The sequence below is a fragment of the Ahaetulla prasina genome, chromosome 2 (assembly GCF_028640845.1).
Source record: "Ahaetulla prasina isolate Xishuangbanna chromosome 2, ASM2864084v1, whole genome shotgun sequence".
NCBI lineage: Eukaryota > Metazoa > Chordata > Lepidosauria > Squamata > Colubridae > Ahaetulla > Ahaetulla prasina.
Genome location: NC_080540.1, coordinates 279,931,017 through 279,951,707, shown reverse-complemented (window position 1 = coordinate 279,951,707; position 20,691 = coordinate 279,931,017). Strand labels below are relative to the sequence as shown.

Here is a 20,691-nt window from a genome sequence, read left to right as displayed (position 1 = left end):
CAGGTGTTCAACTGAATGCACTAAAGGACACTACAGATATAGTAGATATGAGAACTACTTTTTGACCTTCCCACTTTTGGAGAAGAAGAGATAATCTCCCACTGATTTGAACATAAGTACAGCTGTATTATTTGACTTCAATGTAGCAAACTCTCCTTCAAATTGCCAACTAAATCAATGCAGACAGGGAGAAAAAAGAATTGGGCCACTCTGTCTCTCATGAGTCCTACATACATTCTACTGATGGGCCTTCTGGGCTGCCTGTCTCATGTGGGAGTTGATATGGTAGAAGCTGCTCTTTCCTTCACTCTAAGAAAGCATAGCAAACATTTGCAAATGCATGTTCAAGATCGGTGGAAAGAACTTGAGATTTAAAAACAAACAAACCAATGGGGGTAGAGGGAACCCCAAAACATTCAAAAGTGAGGGTTTTGTATGGATCTACTGGGTTCAAATGCTTGCCTAGTTAACTAAACTGTCGACTTCAAACTTGAACCTGGCCGCAGCCATCTTTCTGTTCCTTAGTTGCCACACAGAAGGGGAAGGTGGGGGAAGGAGGTTGGAATGCATTACTAGGCAAAGCAAAGAGCTTTCTCATGAGAACAAAGCCGGGGTGAAATCTATTTACCTTCCCTACCGGTTTGGTCATGTGTGGGCGCAGACCCTCTGCACGTGTGCAAACCCTTCTGCGCATGCGGAGAGGGTAAAAAACAGGTTAAAACCAGGAAGTAACAATGACTGGGCAGTTGGGCGGAACCTCATGCTGCCGTCGCTACTGGTTCTTCGAACCACTTGCCACTATCGCTACCGGTTCGGTCGAAACAGTCCGAACCGGTAGCATTTTACCCCTGGCAACAGATAAGGTTGGGGAAGGAGTGCCTGAAGAGCTCACCAATTAACCCAATTGGCCAATGCAACCTATGACACTTGGGGTTATTTCCTAGTTTAATTATACTGAAACAGCGGGAAAGATTTAGATTTGGTTTTCCATTGAAGCTTTGCCACTGAAGGAGCCAAGCCTCAGAGTTCTGATTTGCTTGAGCTTGTTAGTCGGAACCTTGACATAGACTTTGGATGAAATAGGTCTTTTTTCCCTAAACATTGCTGATATTTAACAACCATAGGAGGAAGTCCGTAACCAAACGTTGCCACTTTCTTCAGGGATGAGATAGAAAAACCTCAAAATTAAATGAGAGAGAGGAAGAGAAGGAGGGAGGGAGAGGAGAGGAGAGGAGAGGGAGGGGGAGGGAGGGGGGGGAGAGAGAGAGAGAGAGGGGAGAGAGAGAGAGAGAATGAATGAGGAAATGAAGTTTATAGATTTGCGTAACTGATAGTAAATCTTAGTTCTATCTCAATGGAACTAAGATGGGAACTTCAGTCCAGAGAAGTTGAATGAGGAGAACAAGCATTTTTCATAGCACTTAAGACGACACAGACCATAGTAGTATCCTTTGATCTTAGTTCACTCCTCCACAAGCACTTTTTGGGGTAGGTTTCCTGTTTCACCCCCTGCCTACTTGTCTGAATGTTTTTACTTCCCGTTGCCTGTGGTTACTTTATTGATGAGTGCACTCTAGAAGGAGTTATAAAGTCACAATGCAAGCTGATGTTTCTCAGATTTAGTTTCTCTTCTCCTCCTGCAAGGTAGAAAAAAAATGTGAACTTGAGAAGATGGCAAAGCCAAATCTGATTGTGTACACCTACTTTTTCATCTTCCTTCCTTTTACTTCTTCAGAAAGTGGCTCTGGGTCGGAAACATCTGTAGGATATGGTAAGTCACTCCAACTTTTTCCTTCTCGCAAAAATTCCAAACAAGGGATGTGAAACTTTCCAAATATGTAATGCAAAGAATCTTGAATCTTGTTATCATTATGTATTTTGAAAGACAAATATCCTGCCACCTTGATGTACTAATTTATTGTATACTTTTATTTTTAGTTTAGCTTACAAAGAGTGTATATAGATATCACAAACTGCTACACGGCTATCAGATGTAGGCTCTGGTGTTCTAACCCTCAATCAACATTTATTAGAAATATAGCACAGAGTTAATTTTTCTTTCAGAATATAAAGCTGGTGCTTGTTTTCCTGGATTTTGCCAACAAAAAGTAAGGTAGGCTTAGATTTTATTATTGTTATTTTATAAATGAGCATTTTTAAAAAGGTTCAAGCCACCAGCTAAAAAATGCTGCTAAATAAAAAATAAATTCTAGTACACAGCAAGAACTAGAATAATTCAGTATTCAGTTGTGTGTCCTATTCTTTCAGACCCTTACTAATCTTATTAAGATGATCAAGGACAATGGGTGGAGGAAGCAATAAGCATTTTGTCTTTAATTAGGGATGTGCACTTAATCTGGGTACTTTAACGTTTATTTTTCTTGGACTAGGATGAGAAATTTACTTTGAAAAATACAACATTATGTCTCTCTCTGCAATGGGGAGGCTCACCAAATGTTTATAAGGGCATCACGTCATACACAATTAATGAACTATGCAGGCACAAGAAACCTTTTTTGTATACAGAATTCTTAATTAATTTCAGACAAGGCCCTGTGCAAAGGGGTTTTATGAAAAGGCAAGTTGCAAGCTGGAGACGTATGTTCCCTTTTCTGAAAAATCTCCCCTGTAGGGTTATATTTAGCAAATTACATGGTAATTAGACAGAATGCCCAGTTCTTAAAGCCAAGCACAATACATTTAATTCATAAAACAGACAATGAAAAACTTTAAAAAACACCCTCCTCTTTCTTCTTCTCTCCTGCTTTCTCCTTCACCTCCTTGGCAGTTAACAAAGTAATAACGACAGAAATCAAGCTGAGATTATTTGTAAAATTAATCCTCAGCTGTTTCTGGGTATTGGTAATAAGAAGCTCTATTTTATAGCCGCCATGTGGGACAGTTTCTAGTGGAGATATGGGAGTTCTAAGGCCTCTGTTGTGGGGTGAAGTCTCAGCTCAATTCTCTATTTAATATCCACATGAATGGGGGGAGGGGGCTCTCATCCATTGACATGGGTCACATTTCATCTGTTATGCTAATGATATACATTTGTACAGCCCCAGGCTGAATAGGCCATGTGCTGTCCAAGTGCCAGGAGCCTGCTAGCTTTTGGATTGGGAGGAATAAACTCAGATTTAATCACAACAAGTCCAAGTGGTTTTGGCTTCATAGACCATCTGAGACTAGGATATCCCATCATTGGTTTCTGGATGGCGTTACACCCCCTCATTTGGAGCTATGGTAAACTGGGGATTGTTTTGAACTCATGGTTCCTGTTCAAACAGGATCTGGCAGCTGTGGCCAAGAAGACCTTTGCCCAAGTTCATCTCATGTACCAGTTATGACTGCCTTGTACATGGTCATTTATGTCTGGGTCACATCCCAGACGCATTACTACAATGTCTCTACATGGATGCGACAGCTGCTCCAGAATGTAGCAGTTGAGTAAGCTATCCACACTCTGTTTTGCCCATGTAACACTAGTAGGATGAAAACGGTGAGAATTGAGCTGTTTGGCAATGGACTTCCAGGTGTGATTTAAGGTACTGGTTCAGAGGTGGGTTTCAGCAGGTTCTGACCAGTTCTGGAGAACCGGTAGCGGAAATTTTGAGTAGTTCAGTAGTAAAACTTCTGACTGGCCCCACCTCCATCTATTCTCTGCCTCCCAAGTCCCAGCTGATCGGGAGGAAATGGGGATTTTGCAGTAACCTTCCCCTGGATTGGGGAGGGAATGGAGATTTTACAGTATCCTTTCCCTGGAATGGGGTGGGAATGGAGATTTTACAGTATCCTTCCCCTGCCACACCTACCAAGCTATGCCATTCCCACCAAGCCATGTCACGCCCACCAAGCCATGCCCACAGATCTGGTAGTAAAAAATGTTGAAAACCACCACTTACTGATTGTCATCTTTAATGTCTTGTGTAGCTTAGCTGAATGTATCTTCAGAACTCCATGCTTTCAGTAGTATGGGATCACTAGAGTATGATCCCTATTCTAATATAATGTTACCATCAGGTGCCCTACAAGTAGCCCTTTCCCCCTCCATCCCCACCCTGAAAGAATATTTTTCTTAAAATCACTTCCGTTCCAAGCCTTAGAGTTTATGAAATTCTGGTTGTTCCAGAAAACCTTGGGTGATTATAAGCTATTGTTGTGATGGATTGTTTTAACCCTTGTTATAATGATTGGTTTTCTTAATGTGCTGAGCTTCAAACCTAGCCAACACTTTTAAAATAGGCCTTTTAGTGGTGGGGAGTTTTATGTATCCATCTACCTGGTTTGTCTCGGATAGTATGTGGGTGCATTTCTTATAGAAAATCTGGTAGAATCATCTATTACAATGTCCTTCCTGTCAAAGTCTACTTCAGCTTCAATTACAATAATACACGAGCACATAATAGATTTAAGCTTAATGTTAACGGCTCCAATCTTGATTGCAGAAAATATGACTTCAGTAACAGAGTTGTTAATGCTTGGAATACACTACCTGACTCTGTGGTCTCTTCCCAAAATCCCCAAAGCTTCAACCAAAAACTGTCTACTATTGACCTCACCCAGTGGTGGGATTCAAGTAATTTAACAATCGGTTCTCTGCCCTAATAATTTCTTCCAACAACTAGTTTGCCAAACTGTTCAGAAAATTAACAACCGGTTCTCTCGAAGTGGTGCGAACTGGCTGAATCCCATCACTGACTCACCCCATACCTAAGAGGTCTGTAAGGGGCGTGCATAAGAGCACAAGAGTGCCTACCGTTCCTGTCCTATTGTTTCCTTTCGTTATATCCAATTAATATAGTTATTACATACTCATACTTATATATATGCTTATATACTATATAGTTATTTCATGCTTATGCTTACATATACTGTGTGACAAAATAAATAAATAAATAAATAAATAAATAAATAAATAAATAAATAAATAAATAAATAAATTTATAGGAGCATAATATCCAGGAAGAAACCTTTATTATTGCTAGTACTAATTAACTTACTAACATACATAAGTATGTTGTTACATACTTATGGTTATATATATGCTTATATATTGTATAGTTATTTCATGCTTATGCTTGTATATAATGTTGTGACAAATAAAATAAATAAATAATAAATCTGTTTATCCCAATCATCTATGGCAGAGGTCTTCAAACTTGGCAGCTTTAAGACCTGTGGACTTCAACTCCCAGAATTCTCCAGCCAGCTAAGTCTTAAAGCTGCCAAGTTTGAAGACCTCTGATCTATGGGATAAATAATACATCAGACATGTATCAAAGAGCAGGCATTGCTGAAAGTTATGCTAAGGGAAGGTCATAGTGGACGGAGCAGACTGAGAAAGTACCATGTTTTATAGGTGGCACTTAGACCCTAAGAAATTATCATGTATGTATCCAGATATGCAAGCGAAATGTTGGAGATGTAATTGTGATGATGCTACATATTTTCATATCTGGTGGACTTGTAAGAAGATTAAGGCTTTTTGGATAAGGATCTGGTACATACAAAACATACAAAATGTTTTGAAAAAGAAGATAAAGTTCCTACCGCAATTCTTCTTATTGGGAATTATTACGGACTGTACAGTAATTGAGACTAAGCTGATTTTAAACTTAATAACAGCGGCAAGACTATTGATAGGACAATACTGGAAGAAAAAAGAGTTACCTACAATAGAAGAATGTATATTGAAAGTTGCTAATTTGGCTGAGATGGCTAAAATCTCAGCCTTTTTGAAAGACACTACACAAGAAAAATATCTAACTGAATGGAAAAAATGGTTTGAATATACGCAAAATAGATATCAGATTAAGATATATCAGATTGCTTTTGAATGATTAGGATGTATTTATCTTTGATTTGTATGGGGGAAGTTAGGATTTGAGAAGAAGGGGAGGATTATAATTTGTGTTAGGGAAAAGTTAGCAAATGATTGTTTTTTGAACTATACCTTGTGTTTGTTCTGGGAAGTCGGGGGAGGAGGGTGGTTTTGGAGGGAGGGGGAGGGGATGGAGTGGGGGGGAGGGGGGGAAAAGGGGGAGTGAAAATTTTTGTAAAAACTTTTTCAATAAAAAAAAAAGGTACCATTCACAGGAGAAATAGAATTCTTCCATTTTCCAAGCGATATTGCAAATCCGCACTGGGTTGTAAAATGAGAATCTGTTGGTATCACAAGTGCTCTTCAGAAAAGGATTAAAGTTACCCTCGGCTCTCAGTACTTTCAATATGGATTTATATATTTACCGGAAGAAGAAAAAAAAATTGCTATTACAATTTAGTCCTCGTGGATTTCCAAAATTATTCTATTACATGCAGCAAGTTATGAGGGTAAAATTAATCGAGCAAAGTTTGATGAAAATTCCCATTTGTTGTTGAGAAATTCCCACAAAATCTGCTTCATATTGTGGTATGCAAACTATGTCCTGTAGTATCCTTTACATTTTCACATTGCAGGGTGATCTCTGTAACCTACAACTTGAAAAGTTTTACGTTAGTGCTGTGCAAGCATTCTAGGGAATATGCAGATGAAATAAGAAGGGCAATTACCATGAGTCATAAGAAAAGTGGAATTGCTCAAAAGTTTTCTTGGTAGTCTAAATTCTTTGATCTAGGGAAGAATGTGTTGACACTTTTCTGTAAATGCCTTATTAACCAGGGAGCAATGGCTTTCTTTTTTTATATATGTAAAAATATTTGTCCGTTTCTTTTTAAGTAAGCCAAAAGGGAAGCTTACAGCTCATTTTGCACAGAGAAAAGTGATAAAACTTAAAAGCATCCAGTGCACTGAGAAAAGAAAACTCACTTGCTAGTGAATTAATTAACATGAAGTCAATTCAACAGACAAAGCTTACAAGAAAAGCAAGGCGTTTTTTACAGGATGCTGAAAAAACAATAAAAAGAAGGAACAGTTGGTTTCTTGAAAGGGAATTCCAAATGCAACCACACACACACACACACACACACACACACACACACACACCTTGTTTTCTGTATTCCTTCAAGAGAGACCTATCACTTGGACTTTTCTTTTAGTTCCTCACATCAATATCAGAGGAAGCATTCGTGGTAAGCAGAGGTAGGTTTCAGCAGGTTCTGGAGAACCTGTAGTGGAAATTTTGAAATTTTGAGTAGTTCGGAGAACCGGTAGTAAGAATTCTGAACAGCCCCGCCCCCATCTATTCTCTGCCTCCCAAGTACCAGCTGATTGGAAGGAAATGGGGATTTTGCAGCAACCTTCCCCTGGATTGGGGAGTAAATGGAGGTTTTACAGTATCCTTCCCCTGCCATGCCCACCAAGCCACACCCACAGAACCAGTAGTAAAAAAATTTGAAACCCACCATTGGTGGTAAATCACATAATGTCCTAAAAAAGATAAAGAGCATTTTGAACTGGGTTGGAAGCTGAAACATCTGTTGTGATTGGGGAATTACGCTTTGTTTAAAGCTGGATCCAGACAAAACCTACAGACTGCTTTGAGTTCCTGGATTCTTCTCACACATTACCACATTATAGTAATTAAATAGAGGAAGAAATGGAGGGAAAGAAGTCAGTTTTGTTTTCAGGAATGTGTACTCTATTTTGTTTGATAAGACTCCTTATAAAGTGCTTTAAATATGAAATTTGAGGAATTTATTTTGTAATTCTTTCTCCTTAGGTACTTGTACGGACGATGAGCAAGAAAACAGCTTTAAGTGTTTCACTCAAATGCCAGGATTCCAAAGCATTTTCATAATTTGTGATGCTACTGGGACAGAGATGAACCTAAATGAGACAAATGCCAGTTTTTCTGTGTAAGAACTTTTCTAATGTATTCAAAAACGATTACATGAATGCTAGAAGATTAATAAAATGAAAAAAATTGGCTGCAGAATTTGGGGGATGCGATTTTGGGGGGGTTCTGGAGCTTCAGAAATTGGTTCGGGGTCGTTATTTGGCCTGCGCTGGGTGAATGCTTAACTAATCTTAACTTAACCTGTCTTTAGAGTCTAGTAAAACCTACAGATTATTTCTCAGAAAAATATATTTAAAAGCATAAAAGAAAATACATTGGTACAGAAAAGACTTCATAGAGATCAGACAATGTATTCTAGAGCTCTAGAACGCCTTGAATGGATTTTTAAACACAAAAGCACTTTGAAATGTAAGCTGTGTTGACTATGATCAGTTACATCTGTTTGGAGAAAACAGCGCACATAATCAAATATATTCTGGTTTTGATTTTTCAATGTATAATAATTTTTCTGAATGTTTTTGGAATCTAGAGTTCATAAATTAACCGGTTGCCTGCATTCATTACTGAATAAAAGGCTAAATTTCAGTTAGAAGTTAATGAAAATAAAGTTGTAATCTTTTTTTACATCCAAATTTATGGACCTCCTGAAATCTATCCACAAATTCCTAAGGGGTCTTTGGTTGCAGATTAAGAATCCCTGTCTTAGACTATAAATCCTCAGATCATACTATATCTGCAATTTTCTTAGCCTCATCGATAGAAACAAAAAGGATAGATTTTGAGATACTTTAGCAAAGGATGTGAACGTTACTGAGAAATTTACAGGAAAGTTTTATATAGCATAATGGTGCTGATTATTAACTTAATAATCAACTTATTGTCAATTATTAACTTACCTTGCTTTTAACTTAATTAGCTGATAAAGCACATGATTTTTTCTGGCTTTCCAGGACTATGAAGTTTTGTAAAGGAAAATGGACTTTGCCATAAAAATGAATGAATGCTAAAGATAAGACAGAAAAGATTTCTTAATGCTAAGAATTCTAGCCCAAGGATACCCTTATTAGCCAGTTCTTTTGGAATGGGGCATATGTAAACAACACAACTCAAAGCATTTCTATTTTAACCACAGATATATTACATGACTTCATTTGTAGAACATTATATATTATAAAGAACATTATATATTATAAATATATTATAAAGATATAATATTCGGTCACAAGATAATTGGGGAAATTAGAAGATATTAAAAGAATCTTTTTGCCATCAAGAGTATCTAATGCCCTAGTTAGTTTGGAATACAGTGAATCAGGAAAAGTGTAGGATAGCTGTTGTATTTGACCAGTTTAAGATTGTGTATTGTTGTGTGAACATAAATTAACTCAGTATCAATTTTTTACTTGTCTATCAAACTATAAAAGTAATTTTTCTGCCCAAAGTTCTCACATGGTCTCTCAATTAAATGACCAAAACAAACACAATGCTTCCTCTGAAGCTTGCAATGACTTTCCTAACCATAAGACTCTATAGCAGCTTTCAAACTACAGTCTAAGTTCTAATGAACTGACTAGCTTTCTGAAGGTCTATTTTATTCTACTTTTCAATTATTTCCAGAACCAGTTGGCTAGACAGGTTTTCCAAAATTTCACTGCTACACCATATTTTGTAACAGGTATGAGACTCAACCCCGATCCTGCTTCATGAAAAATCCCCTTGTCGGCAATTGTTCTATAGACAGCAGCGATCTTATTGGTCTTTTGGACGTTTGCTTGACAATCACTTTGACCAATTCTTGCAAAAACTGCCAGAAATTGAAAGCTGTTCATATTGGTAAGCAAATGTGTAGTGTGGGATCCATTTGGATTTATTTTTGAACCTGTCCAAAACAGGAGCAACATGAAGTTTAGTTATATCAAGACAGAGTCCAAAGACTCGTGGTCAATTATGTTCTCCCATTTCCAAATTTGGAGGAAAAAGATAGGATCTCTACTGCCAGAAGAATGTTATGGTGTTGATCCAAACCATGGAAAGGGATCTGCTTGTAAAAGGTGGAAGATTGTACATAGTTCAAAGCAATTGCCCTGTAGATCAATTTGGTTCAACCTCAGCAAGTTTACAATGTGTAGACTTCAACTCCCAGAATTGTATGCTGATTGTGGAAATCTGGGAATTGAAGTTCTCAGATCTTAAAGTTACTCTGAAAAACACTTCTAGATTCACAGATGCAAAATAAGTACAACACATCATTTCCTTAACTATTTAGATGTATTTTAGCCAGTGAATTAACACTGAAATGATGCTTCCATGCCAAAAAATAAGTCTGATTAATTTATGAATATTATTGTATGCATAACTACTCAGAAGGAAGCTTCCCTGTTTAATCAGGCTTTCCAGGGTCATGTTCCTATCACTGCAGCTTTAATATATCGTAGCTTAAAAGTATGAAAACAGGCATTCTAGTATGTGGTAGAAATAATTTTTTTTAATAATTGTTGGTTTTAGTTGGATTCTGAGTCTAGAGGTGATGAAGTTTGACTAAAGGAGGAGAAGAGATCTAAATATTAACTACCCTTGCTTAAATTTATGGAGAGGTAGTTCTTGATTTACAACCCAGCTGGGACAAGAATGTCCATTCCTAAGCAAGCCAGTTGTGAAATGAGTCAGGTCTGAATTTATCACTTGTCTCACCATGGTTGTTAAGTGATCACTGTAATTGTTAAGTGAATTCTTTAAGCAATTTTGGCTTCCTGCATTAACTTTGCTTGTCAGAAGCCCCTTGGAAAGTTAAAAGGGACAATCACATGATCCTGGGACAGCACAACCATTGTAAATACCTACCAGTTGCCAAGTGCCTGAATTTTGATCACATGACTGTGAGGATGCTGCAATGGACAAAAATGTGTGGATCAGTCATAAGTCACTTTTTTCCAGTATCGTAACTTCAAATAGCCATTAAATGAATGGTTCTTAGTCAAGGACTATCAATCAATGAGAACAGAGCTAGAAGAAACCTTGGAGGTTTCTAGTCTTCTAGACCTTGGTAATCTTCTAGACTACCCGCATGGCCTCATTTGAATTTGGGCTCACAATTTGCTTAAACAACCAGCAGTTTAAGACTTGTGCATGTGATTTTCTGTGTGTATGTGCTGTTTATCTTTACATTGTCCTTTGCAGTTAAACCTGAAGCACCTTTTGGTTTAAATATCACCTACCAGGAAAAAGCAAATGAGTATCTTGTTCAATTCTCAACGCCATATGTAGCAAACGCATTCCTTGAAAACAAATTAATACATCAGTTAGCCTACCGACAAGAAAATACAAACTGGACTGTAAGTAAGAATGAGTAGTTTTGCATTTTCTACTTGCTTTCAGTGGTATGCCTGCAAACAAGGGCTGTTTGGTGTATGATGCCATGCAAATTATGTTTTGAGAGCCTTGGTTAATTTTTCTTTAGCCTATGCCTAATTTTAAAAAGTTTAGAGTGAATAAAAAGCTAATAGCTGTTTTTAACTTCTAACGTGGAGTATAGGCTAGGTTTTTATTTTCAAAAGCCAATGGAAATCAATATTTGAATGATGCTCTTTCTATAAAGATATTTTTTAAAAAAATATTGCCCCAATAATTGATAGGTATCCTGGCCTATCTGACACTGCTTATCTCCAGTGTCTGCTTAAGTACGAACAGATTGTGATTACAGCACAGGTGGCTAGATTCTGCACAGCAGCACTGGGGATTCGTCGGGAACACATGATGAATTCATCATAGCTATTTTACACAACTAATGTAGCAAACCCTTTTGGATTACTACTCTTTTGCATTTTAGTATTTAATGACTATGGGCCTCACAGTTTAAGGATTGATATTCTTGTATTTAGGCCATGTATAACTGACAGATTGGTTGCCAAATTGGGATTTTCATACAGATTTTATCTGTTATTTATTATTTTATTCTAGAATTTTTAACTGGATATCCCAAGTGTTTTTATTGGTTCTGGTCTCCAGTTTTCAACTGTAATAAACTTGATTTGATTTGATTTGATTTGAGTGTGTATACACTTGATACATATGTATTTTCTGATTGCTTATTTGTACCCTATGATTATCATTAAGTGTTGTATCATTAAGTGTTAAATTTGTACCCTATGACCATCATTAAGTGTTGTAAGTGTTGTACCTTGATGAAGGTATCTTTTCTTTTATGTACACTGAGAGCATATGCACCAAGACAAACTCCTTGTGTGTCCAATCACATTTGGCCAATAAAAAATTCTATTCTATTCTATTCTATAAGTTTATTTTTTTTTTATTTGAATTTATATCCCGCCCTTCTCTGAAGACTCAGGGCGGCTTACATTGTGTAAGGCAATAGTCTCATCCTATTTGTATATTTATTTACAAAGTCAACTTATTGCCCCCCCAACAATCTGGGTCCTCATTTTACCTACCTTATAAAGGATGGAAGGCTGAGTCAACCTTGGGCCTGGTGGGACTAGAACCTGCAGTAATTGTAACTGCAGGCAGCTGTGTGTTAATAACAGGCTACATTAGCCTGGTGAGCCACTTCCCAGCCCCTAAGTTTATTCCTTCCTAACGTTAGAAATTCCGCCCCTGCTGCTATATCCAACTTCACCCCTAGTAGTTCGTGATGAAAATAATTAACTGGCTGGAAACATGGAGAATTTAACAAGAAACATTCTTTTTTCTGAGGAAATGTTTTCCCCTCACAAATTGTTTCTGTTAGTCTCTAATGCAAACCATTGCTTGATTACAACAAAACAGATTTGTAATTCAGCTTACCAACATTGTTCAGGCAATGCTTTTGATTTGACCCAAACTTTCCGATTTAGCATCTGTTTAGTTTAAATTCTGCCTCTAGCAGGATTTAGTATTAGGATAACTAATGCAGATCCAGACTTATTTCTGCTAATAGAATTCCTTCTGTTTTGAATCCAAGACTTTAGTTGGCCTATTATGACTACAGAGCGTGAATGTCTTACATTGTCCCAGTCCCAGATGCATTTCACAAAAGTTTGTACAGATACTCCCTGACTTAGGACTATAATTGAGCCCAAAATTAAATGAGGCATTCATTGTGAGTTTCACCCCTTTTTATGACCTTTCTTGACGCAGTTGTTAAGTGAATCACTGCAGTTGTTACTATTAATTGAAGCAGGATTCCCCATTAACTCTGCTTGTCAGAAGGTCGCAAAAGGTGATCACATGACCCGGGACACTGCAATCCATCATCAATACGAACCAGTTGGCAAACACTTGAATATTGATGAATGTAATGACCGTCATTGAGCCCCTAATTCTGGCTCAGTTCCGATTGTAACTCAACGACTACATGTATTAGCTCTCTGAGTCACTGAGAATGAGTGGGCAGCCATATAAATTCTCATAAACAAACAAACTATATTGACTTTTATTGGCACTTCAGAATTTAAGTTAGATATTCTTCCCAGCATTGTCCAAAGTAGCCAAAACCATCTTTTAAATGGACATATGCGGTCTGTCACTGGGCTTCAGCATTTTGTTGGAGAACAGACTATGAATGGAATAAAAAAAGAAGTGACTTCCATACTTCTTCACTTGTGGCAGTGGTGGGTTTCTACCGATTCGTCCTGGTTCGGGCGAACAGGTAGCGGCAGCAGCGGGAGGCTCCGCCCACCTGCCCAGACATCATCACGGACACTGCGCATGCGCATGCTCACAGTTCCGAACCGGTAGCAAAGGTAAGTGAAAACCACTACTGACTTGTGGTATATGAATGCAGCCAAACGGTCTGATCATTTTCTGATCATGCACCAATCAGATCATTTTCCATGAACAATTTGGTATATATTCTTGAGGAAAAATAATCTACTGGATGCCAGTGTAGGATGTTGTCATATTCCCAGCCAAATTTGAAGAACACATTAAGGTAAAAAGGATTTCGCTATGTAAAAATGAAAGAATGTTGTTACAGGGAGCTGAGTATTTTTGTTTAACTTAACACAAAATTCTCAAATTTATTCCTGTCTTAGACTACCGAATCTAATTTTGTTAGATTGAAACTTCTGGGGAAGGAATTTGAGCCAGAAGTAAGATATGAGATGAAAGTTCGGTCAAGGCCCAATGGAGAGTATTACAAAGGCTACTGGAGTGACTGGAGCTCATCCCAATATTTGAAAACTTCAGCCAGGACATCAAGTGGAATAAGTGAGTCTAGATTTTTAATTTAATTCTTATTGGAAATCAAGAATATTAGAAATGTTTATAGCCTGGCGCAATGGTGAATCTGTTGGACTGTGACAAGGAAGTTTCTGTTTGTTCATGCAACTCATTGGGTGACTCTGGACCTTCGTTCCTCTGAGCCCAACATCTGCAATGGAAGGTGCAGCTGGAGAAGGAATAATGGGGAGGGGGGCATCACTGCTTCCCAAAGAGAGGGAAGAGAGGGGCCCAAAACAAGAGACTGAACAGTCCTGAACAGAATGGAGAAGAGAGGAAAAGGTTCAGGGTAGCCACACCCTCGAATCCCCCAGGCTATATATATTAAGTTAGAAGGTTTAGCTTTAGTCTCGATTCTGTGTAAACAAATAAAGAACTGGTCTTGATTGATCTCACTGTTTCATCTTTGGACTTAGGCCTGATAATCTCTTATGGTTAAAATAGGAAGAGATCCTGTCTGTCTGTCTATCTATCTATCTATCTATCTATCTATCTATCTATCTATCTATCTATCTATCTATCATCTATCTATCATCTATCATCTATTTATCTCCATCTGTCTGTCTGTCTGTCTGTCTATCTATCATCTATCACCTATCTCTATCATCTACCTACCTACCTACCTATCTATCTATCTCTATCTATCTATCTATCTATCTATCTATCTATCTATCTATCTATCTATCTATCTATCTATCTATCTATCTATCTATCTATCTATCTATCTATCTATCATCTATCATCTATCTGTCTATCATCTATTTATCTCCATCTATCTGTCTGTCTGTCTATCTATCATCTATCACCTATCTCTATCACCTATCTATCTATCTATCTATCTATCTATCTATCTATCTATCTATCTATCTGCAACCTATATATATATTAAAACATTAATAAAGATTTATAAATGCACAGTATACCAAGAATTAAATACAAAATTGGCTGAATCTGGACAAATTCACAGAATCCTGATTGAGAAAAATTATATATACCATGATGGTATATATAATCATCATGGATCCAATTAAATGTTTCTAATATTTGGTGGTTAGCCCTGAAAAACTGGTAGCTCAACCAGACATTGGTGTCCTCCAGGAATGGAGGGGAGGGGAGGCAAAATAAAAAGGTAAAATAGCAGAAGTAATCCTCGCCGGGAACTTGTCCAGACAGTCTCTGAGAATCAGATGCAATTAAATGGAAGAAAAAGAATACAGGTAATCCTCGCCTTACAACAGTTCACTTAGTGACTGTTTGAAGTTACAATGGTACTGAAAAAAGTGACTTATGTCCATTTTTCAGACAGGACCGTTTATTTATTTATTTATTATTTTTGTCACAACATCATATAAAAAGGATTATATAGTATATAGACATATATATGAGTAAATATTAGCAGGTATAAGCATCAATATATATATTGATTGCAGCTTCCCGCATGGTCATGTGATTTGCATTTGGATGCTTGACAACTGACTCACATTTAAGACAGTTGCAGTGACCTGGGGTCATGTGATCACCTTTTGTGGCCTTCTGACCAGCAAAGGCAATGGGGAAGCCAGATTCACTTAACAACCGTGTAACTAACTTAACAGCTGCAGTGATTCACTTAACAAATGTGGCAAGAAAAGTCATAAAAATGGGACAAAACTCTTAAATTTCTCACTTAACAACATAAATTTTTGGCTTAATTGTGGCCATAGATTGAGGACCACCTGTACTTTGATTAGGGTCAAAAAAATTATACATCAGCAAAGCTTTCTGAATATAACATGCCATTGTTATAACTGCTACCAGTACCAGTTAATAATTGACAATAGCTGATATATCATGACCAAATTCCACGCCTTACCTATCAGATGTGATGTTAAATGATTAACATTTCTTTCATTGTGTACTTTTCAAAGACACAAATAGCTGTGGGAAAGAATTTTTGGCAGGAAAACTGCCTTGCCTCCTTTCCAGACCCCTCCCCCCCATAGCTGTTTTATAAAAGTATACTGCATGGAGGAATGAGTACTGTAATAGAGTAATTGTACTATGTTGACAATTTAGGATCTGATTTCAGTACATATAGAGAAGAGGTTGGTCAGAAGCAGGACATTTAATTCTAGGTGAATTGGAAGAAAAGCAAAGAAGAATCAGGGGCCAGAGGTATCACCACAAACGTCATGAGACCATGAAGTCCAAGAGTCCTTGATAATTAGAAGGATTGGAGCTTGGAGATCACCAGCTTCTGCTGCGGGAACTTTGGTGGAAGCAAAGTCACCAACTTAATTCATTCCGTTGCTGAATTACTCAGTCAGGAATTTTCATGCAGTGTTTAATTCAAATTTACTGTACGGTTGCATAGTCCCATTAAACCTAGTCTTCCCTTCTACAATAGCGAAGAACAAAACTTTGTACTTTGTTCCTCTTCTATAGAATGTCTTTACCGTAGAAGACTGCAAGAATTGGTTTTGCAGTGTTCATTCCTTAAGCATATATCTCCAAACTTTCCTGCTTGAATTTGTTGAATTATGGGTGAGCAATGTCAGATGGGGGACAAACGTAAGATTTTGGATTGTTATGAGGCCTGGAGTCATAATTGATGTGTAAACACCTTCAATCAGTATCATGAAACACCATATACATATATAAGGGGCGTGCATAAGAGCACAAACGTGCCTACTGTTCCTGTCCTATTGTTTTTCTTTTCTTCTTCTTATATATATATATATGCTTATACCTCCTAATATTTACTCATATATATGTTTATATACTATATAATCTTTTGTATGATAGTCATATATATTGTTGTGACAAAATAAATAAATAAAATAAATAAATATATCATAAATGAGATAGGCAGGAGCTAGGCTAATGGCACAGAACTGAACAGGAGTCTCCAACGTTGGCAACTTTGAGACTTGTAGACTTCAACTCCCAGAATTCCTCAGCCAGCAAAGCAAAGCTGGCTGAAGAACTCTGGAAGCTGAAGTCCACAAGTATTAAAGTTGCCAAGGTTGGAGACCCCTGGAATAGAAGTTACCCAGCACCAGAGCTGGGTTCTGGCAGGACATAGGTTTCTGGAGGTTAATTAATGAATGTCTCATATAAAATGGATATTACCTGTAATGTCATGCTTTGATTCCCAATGAAAATCTGTATCATTTTTAGAGCTAAGATTTCTTTCCTCAGACAAAGTTGTCCTGATAACTGTATCTACTGCAAGCTTCTTCGTGCTTTTTGTTGTAATTCTTCTGGTTCCAATATTTTGGAAAAACAGGTAATTTTTTAAAAAAACAATCACAATTCTAATTCATATAAGACTTATTCATGAAGGTTACTGAAAGATAGTTCCTAACTAATGTTGCTTTTAATCATCTTCAGGATCAAAGCAATTGTTTGGCCCACCATCCCTAACCATAAAAAAACTCTGGATAAATTCTGCAACAAACTAAGAAAGGTTAGTACTTTTATTTCAGGAAAAAGTAGCCCTGCCTGCAGACCTTCAACATAAAATGAAATACAGGTAGTCCTCAACTTATGGACACAACTGAGCCCCAGACTTCTGTTGCTAAGCGAGATATACTTACCACAGTTCATTTAATGACCGTTTGAAGTTACAACATCACTGAAAAAAAGTGATTTATGACCATTTTTCATACTTACGACTGTTGCAGCATCCCCACAGTCACCTGATCAGAATTGGGATGCTGGGCAGCTGGTTCATATTTATGACGGTTGTAGTGTCCTGGGATCATGTGATCCACTTTTGCGACCTTCTGACAATGCAGATTCGCTTAGTAGCCACATTACTAACTTAACAACTGCAGAGATTCACTTAACAGCTGTGGCAAGCAAGGTCGTAAAATGGGGCAAAACTCACTTAAACAATGTTTCACTTAGCCACAGAAATATTGGGCTCCATTGTGATCGTAAGTCGAGGACTACCTGTATATATATATTTTTTAACGAATTAATGTCTTTACTTTACAACTTTGGAAATACATTGAACTTATTCCCGGATAAATATCTTCTTATCTGTGTAGAACTCTGACGCCAGTTTCTTTAACCCTGAGAGTCTGGGATATGTTGACATCCATAAGGTGGAGAGCATCCAGGCTAAATCAGAAGTTGCCCACCTTCAGCCCCCTCCATATAATCTGGATGCAGAGACTGAGGATTTGGTGGAACCAAAAAGCAACTTGAACCATATTCATCATGGATGGTTGAAGCTCCCTCTGGCATATGAAGGAATGTTGTCAACAGAGATGAAGGGCAAGCTCCACGGTGGAAGTGAGGACACCTCTGATGATCATTCACTCCTCAGCATCAATCTCTACAATGAGGGCAGAATTGCTGACCAACATGGCTGGAACAGCAATGATCTGTGTAAATATTCCATGGTCCCAATAGACCACATTTCCCCCCCTGAATTAAAAACAGGGTCTTGTGACCACACTTATTCCAACGGGGAGACCAGGGTATTAAATAAAGAAGAAACCTACGTCACAATGGCAAGCTTTTTTGAAAATAAGGGGCTCTAAGAGTGCTTTTTCAAAAGACAACTGGATTTCGTTTTTCCTTGAAGATGTTTCATTTCTCATCTAAGAAGCTTCTTCAGAACAGACTTGCAGAAGCTTCTTGATCAGAAATGAAACATCTTCAAACAAAAACAAAAGAGACAACCCTGGATGACAGAATCTCCACAGACATTATTTTGTGAAGTCAGTTAAGATTCAGAACAAAATCTTTAGGAATTAATGTTCTATCTACCGCCATTTTCATTTGGGTTCAAGAACCCAGGTCTGAATGGCTGGATGGAATTATGACAGTGCAGATATTGGAGAATTTCCACATCTTCCTTATTATGATTCAGCAGTAATCAGACGATACTGGAGCACTTGATCTTGTGGATCTATCTTGCGATTCCTGACCGTTTAATGAAAAATAAATCTTGCTGAATTGGAGCAAGTTCCTTCAATGTAGCATCCTTTTTTTCCAGAGTAACTAGGAAGAAGCTCTGAACATTCAGAAAAGAGACAATAGTGTAATCCATCCTCTTTGCTGCTCCCCAAGAAGTTCTACGTTGTTATTAGGATTGGTAGATTTCTCCTGTCTTAATTTGAGAACTTCCCTCCTAAAACCACTCCCTGTCTTGGTCTACACAGTGCCTTGTGGATATGAATAATATAAACCAGTGATGGGTAATTTTTTTGCCATTGTGTGCCAAAAGCAGGGGGACCACGGGGGGGTCACGCACACACGTGCCCACACCCATAATTCTATGCACCCCGCCCCCCACGCATGTGCGCATGACCCATCCGCGCTTCCCCTCCGCTTTTGGCACACAATGGCACGGTGGGCCCAGTAGGCCTGTTTTTCACTCTCCACAGGCTCCAGAGCCTTTCTAGGAGTCTGGGAGGGTGAAAATGGCCTTCCCCACCCCCAGGAGGCCCTCTGGAGGATAGAAATGGCCCGTTTGGTGATTTCTGTTGGGCCCAGAAGGCCCGAAAATCAGCTGGCCGGTGCATGCATGCGCACCGGAGCTGAGCCCACGTGCCCACCGATATTGCTCCATGTGCCACCTGTGGCATGCATGCCATAGGTTCGCCATCACAGATATAAACTGTATGTTATGTGAAGTATTTTATTTTGCCTATAATAATAATTTAATAAAAAAATTATTCCACCAGTATGTCTAGATTACTAGCTATAGTGATCAGTTCACTATATCAGCCTTCCCCAACCTTTTGGGCATCAGGGACTGGTTCTGCGGAGAGAGGTTTTTCTGCAAACCGGGGGCGGGGGAGGCGTAGTGTCAAGGTTCCAGAAAAACCTCTTCTGCATAAAAAAACCTCAGAAGCCATTGTCTTTCAGAGCTCTTTACTAGCATGAGGAAACTGGCACACGATGAGTGAAATTCCAAAACTGAACTTCTGGATTCTTTTCCCAGTTATACAAACCCCAAGAGTCCCACCCCCCTGACCCCTTTGATGGTCACATGGTCCCACGTTCTCCCAGTTCATTTGAATATCTTCTTGCCACTCTTCCTGCAGATGTAAACACCATCCGACCTTGACCGCTTGAAGAATGTTACCATACCCCTCAGCCCCCCTTCCTCCCCTCAGGGGAAAATGTGGCAGCGTCTGGAACCCTAAAGTCTAGCATGGTTTCCAGGCCTGACACGTGGTTTCATGTGCTGCTTGCATCCCGCGGATGGGCTTTGCTTGTTTGTGCGGCCCAGTTTCTGGCAAGCCGCAGGCTGGGGCCAGTCCACAGACTGGGGGTTGGGTACCCCGGCATTAATATCTATAACTATCCCAGTTAACACTTGAATTCCACTATAAATCACTGCTGCTTTTGATTTAGCTTTCTCCAAGAAATATTCAAGGGATGCTAAAACAATTTAAAATTTTTTATCATTATGTATCCTATATTTTTTCAATAGATGTATAATCTTGCCTTGTACTTATCATGTTATTCGCTGCTATGTTTCATTTTTATGAGGAGTGGTTTCATATGGTTATTTTTTTTTATTTTGATGGAATAATAGTTATGTTTGTATAAATATAATAAATGTCTTTGAATTGAATGCTGAAGTGGCATTTAAATAAAGTCATTAAGAAACAGTCAATGTTAGCCAATAGTTTTAATTTTAATCCATAAGCATTATTTATGAATAATACCTACAGCTTTCTTCCATCTGTCTTTCTTAAACAGAAGGTAGTAAATCATTGTAGCTAAATATTTA

The 20,691-nt window shown here is 38.2% G+C and overlaps 1 protein-coding gene across 2 annotated transcripts in view; it reads left to right on the top strand.

Moving 5' to 3' along the window:
* Positions 1–20,550, top strand: part of IL7R (interleukin 7 receptor) — a 29,093-nt gene extending 8,543 nt beyond the window's left edge. The window contains exons 1-8 of one of the 2 annotated variants that reach the window (XM_058173305.1): positions 1,589–1,771; positions 7,659–7,794; positions 9,412–9,569; positions 10,914–11,068; positions 13,766–13,940; positions 17,133–17,220; positions 17,325–17,400; positions 17,987–20,550. In XM_058173305.1, the coding sequence (XP_058029288.1) occupies positions 1,672–1,771; positions 7,659–7,794; positions 9,412–9,569; positions 10,914–11,068; positions 13,766–13,940; positions 17,133–17,220; positions 17,325–17,400; positions 17,987–18,484 (1,386 nt within the window). In that variant the 5' untranslated portion in view covers positions 1,589–1,671 and the 3' untranslated portion in view covers positions 18,485–20,550. Of the gene's footprint in view, positions 1–1,588; positions 1,772–7,658; positions 7,795–9,411; positions 9,570–10,913; positions 11,069–13,765; positions 13,941–17,132; positions 17,221–17,324; positions 17,401–17,986 lie in introns of those variants that run through there. The other variant, XM_058173306.1, reaches the window with a different exon arrangement.
* Positions 20,551–20,691: the final 141 nt, after the last annotated feature.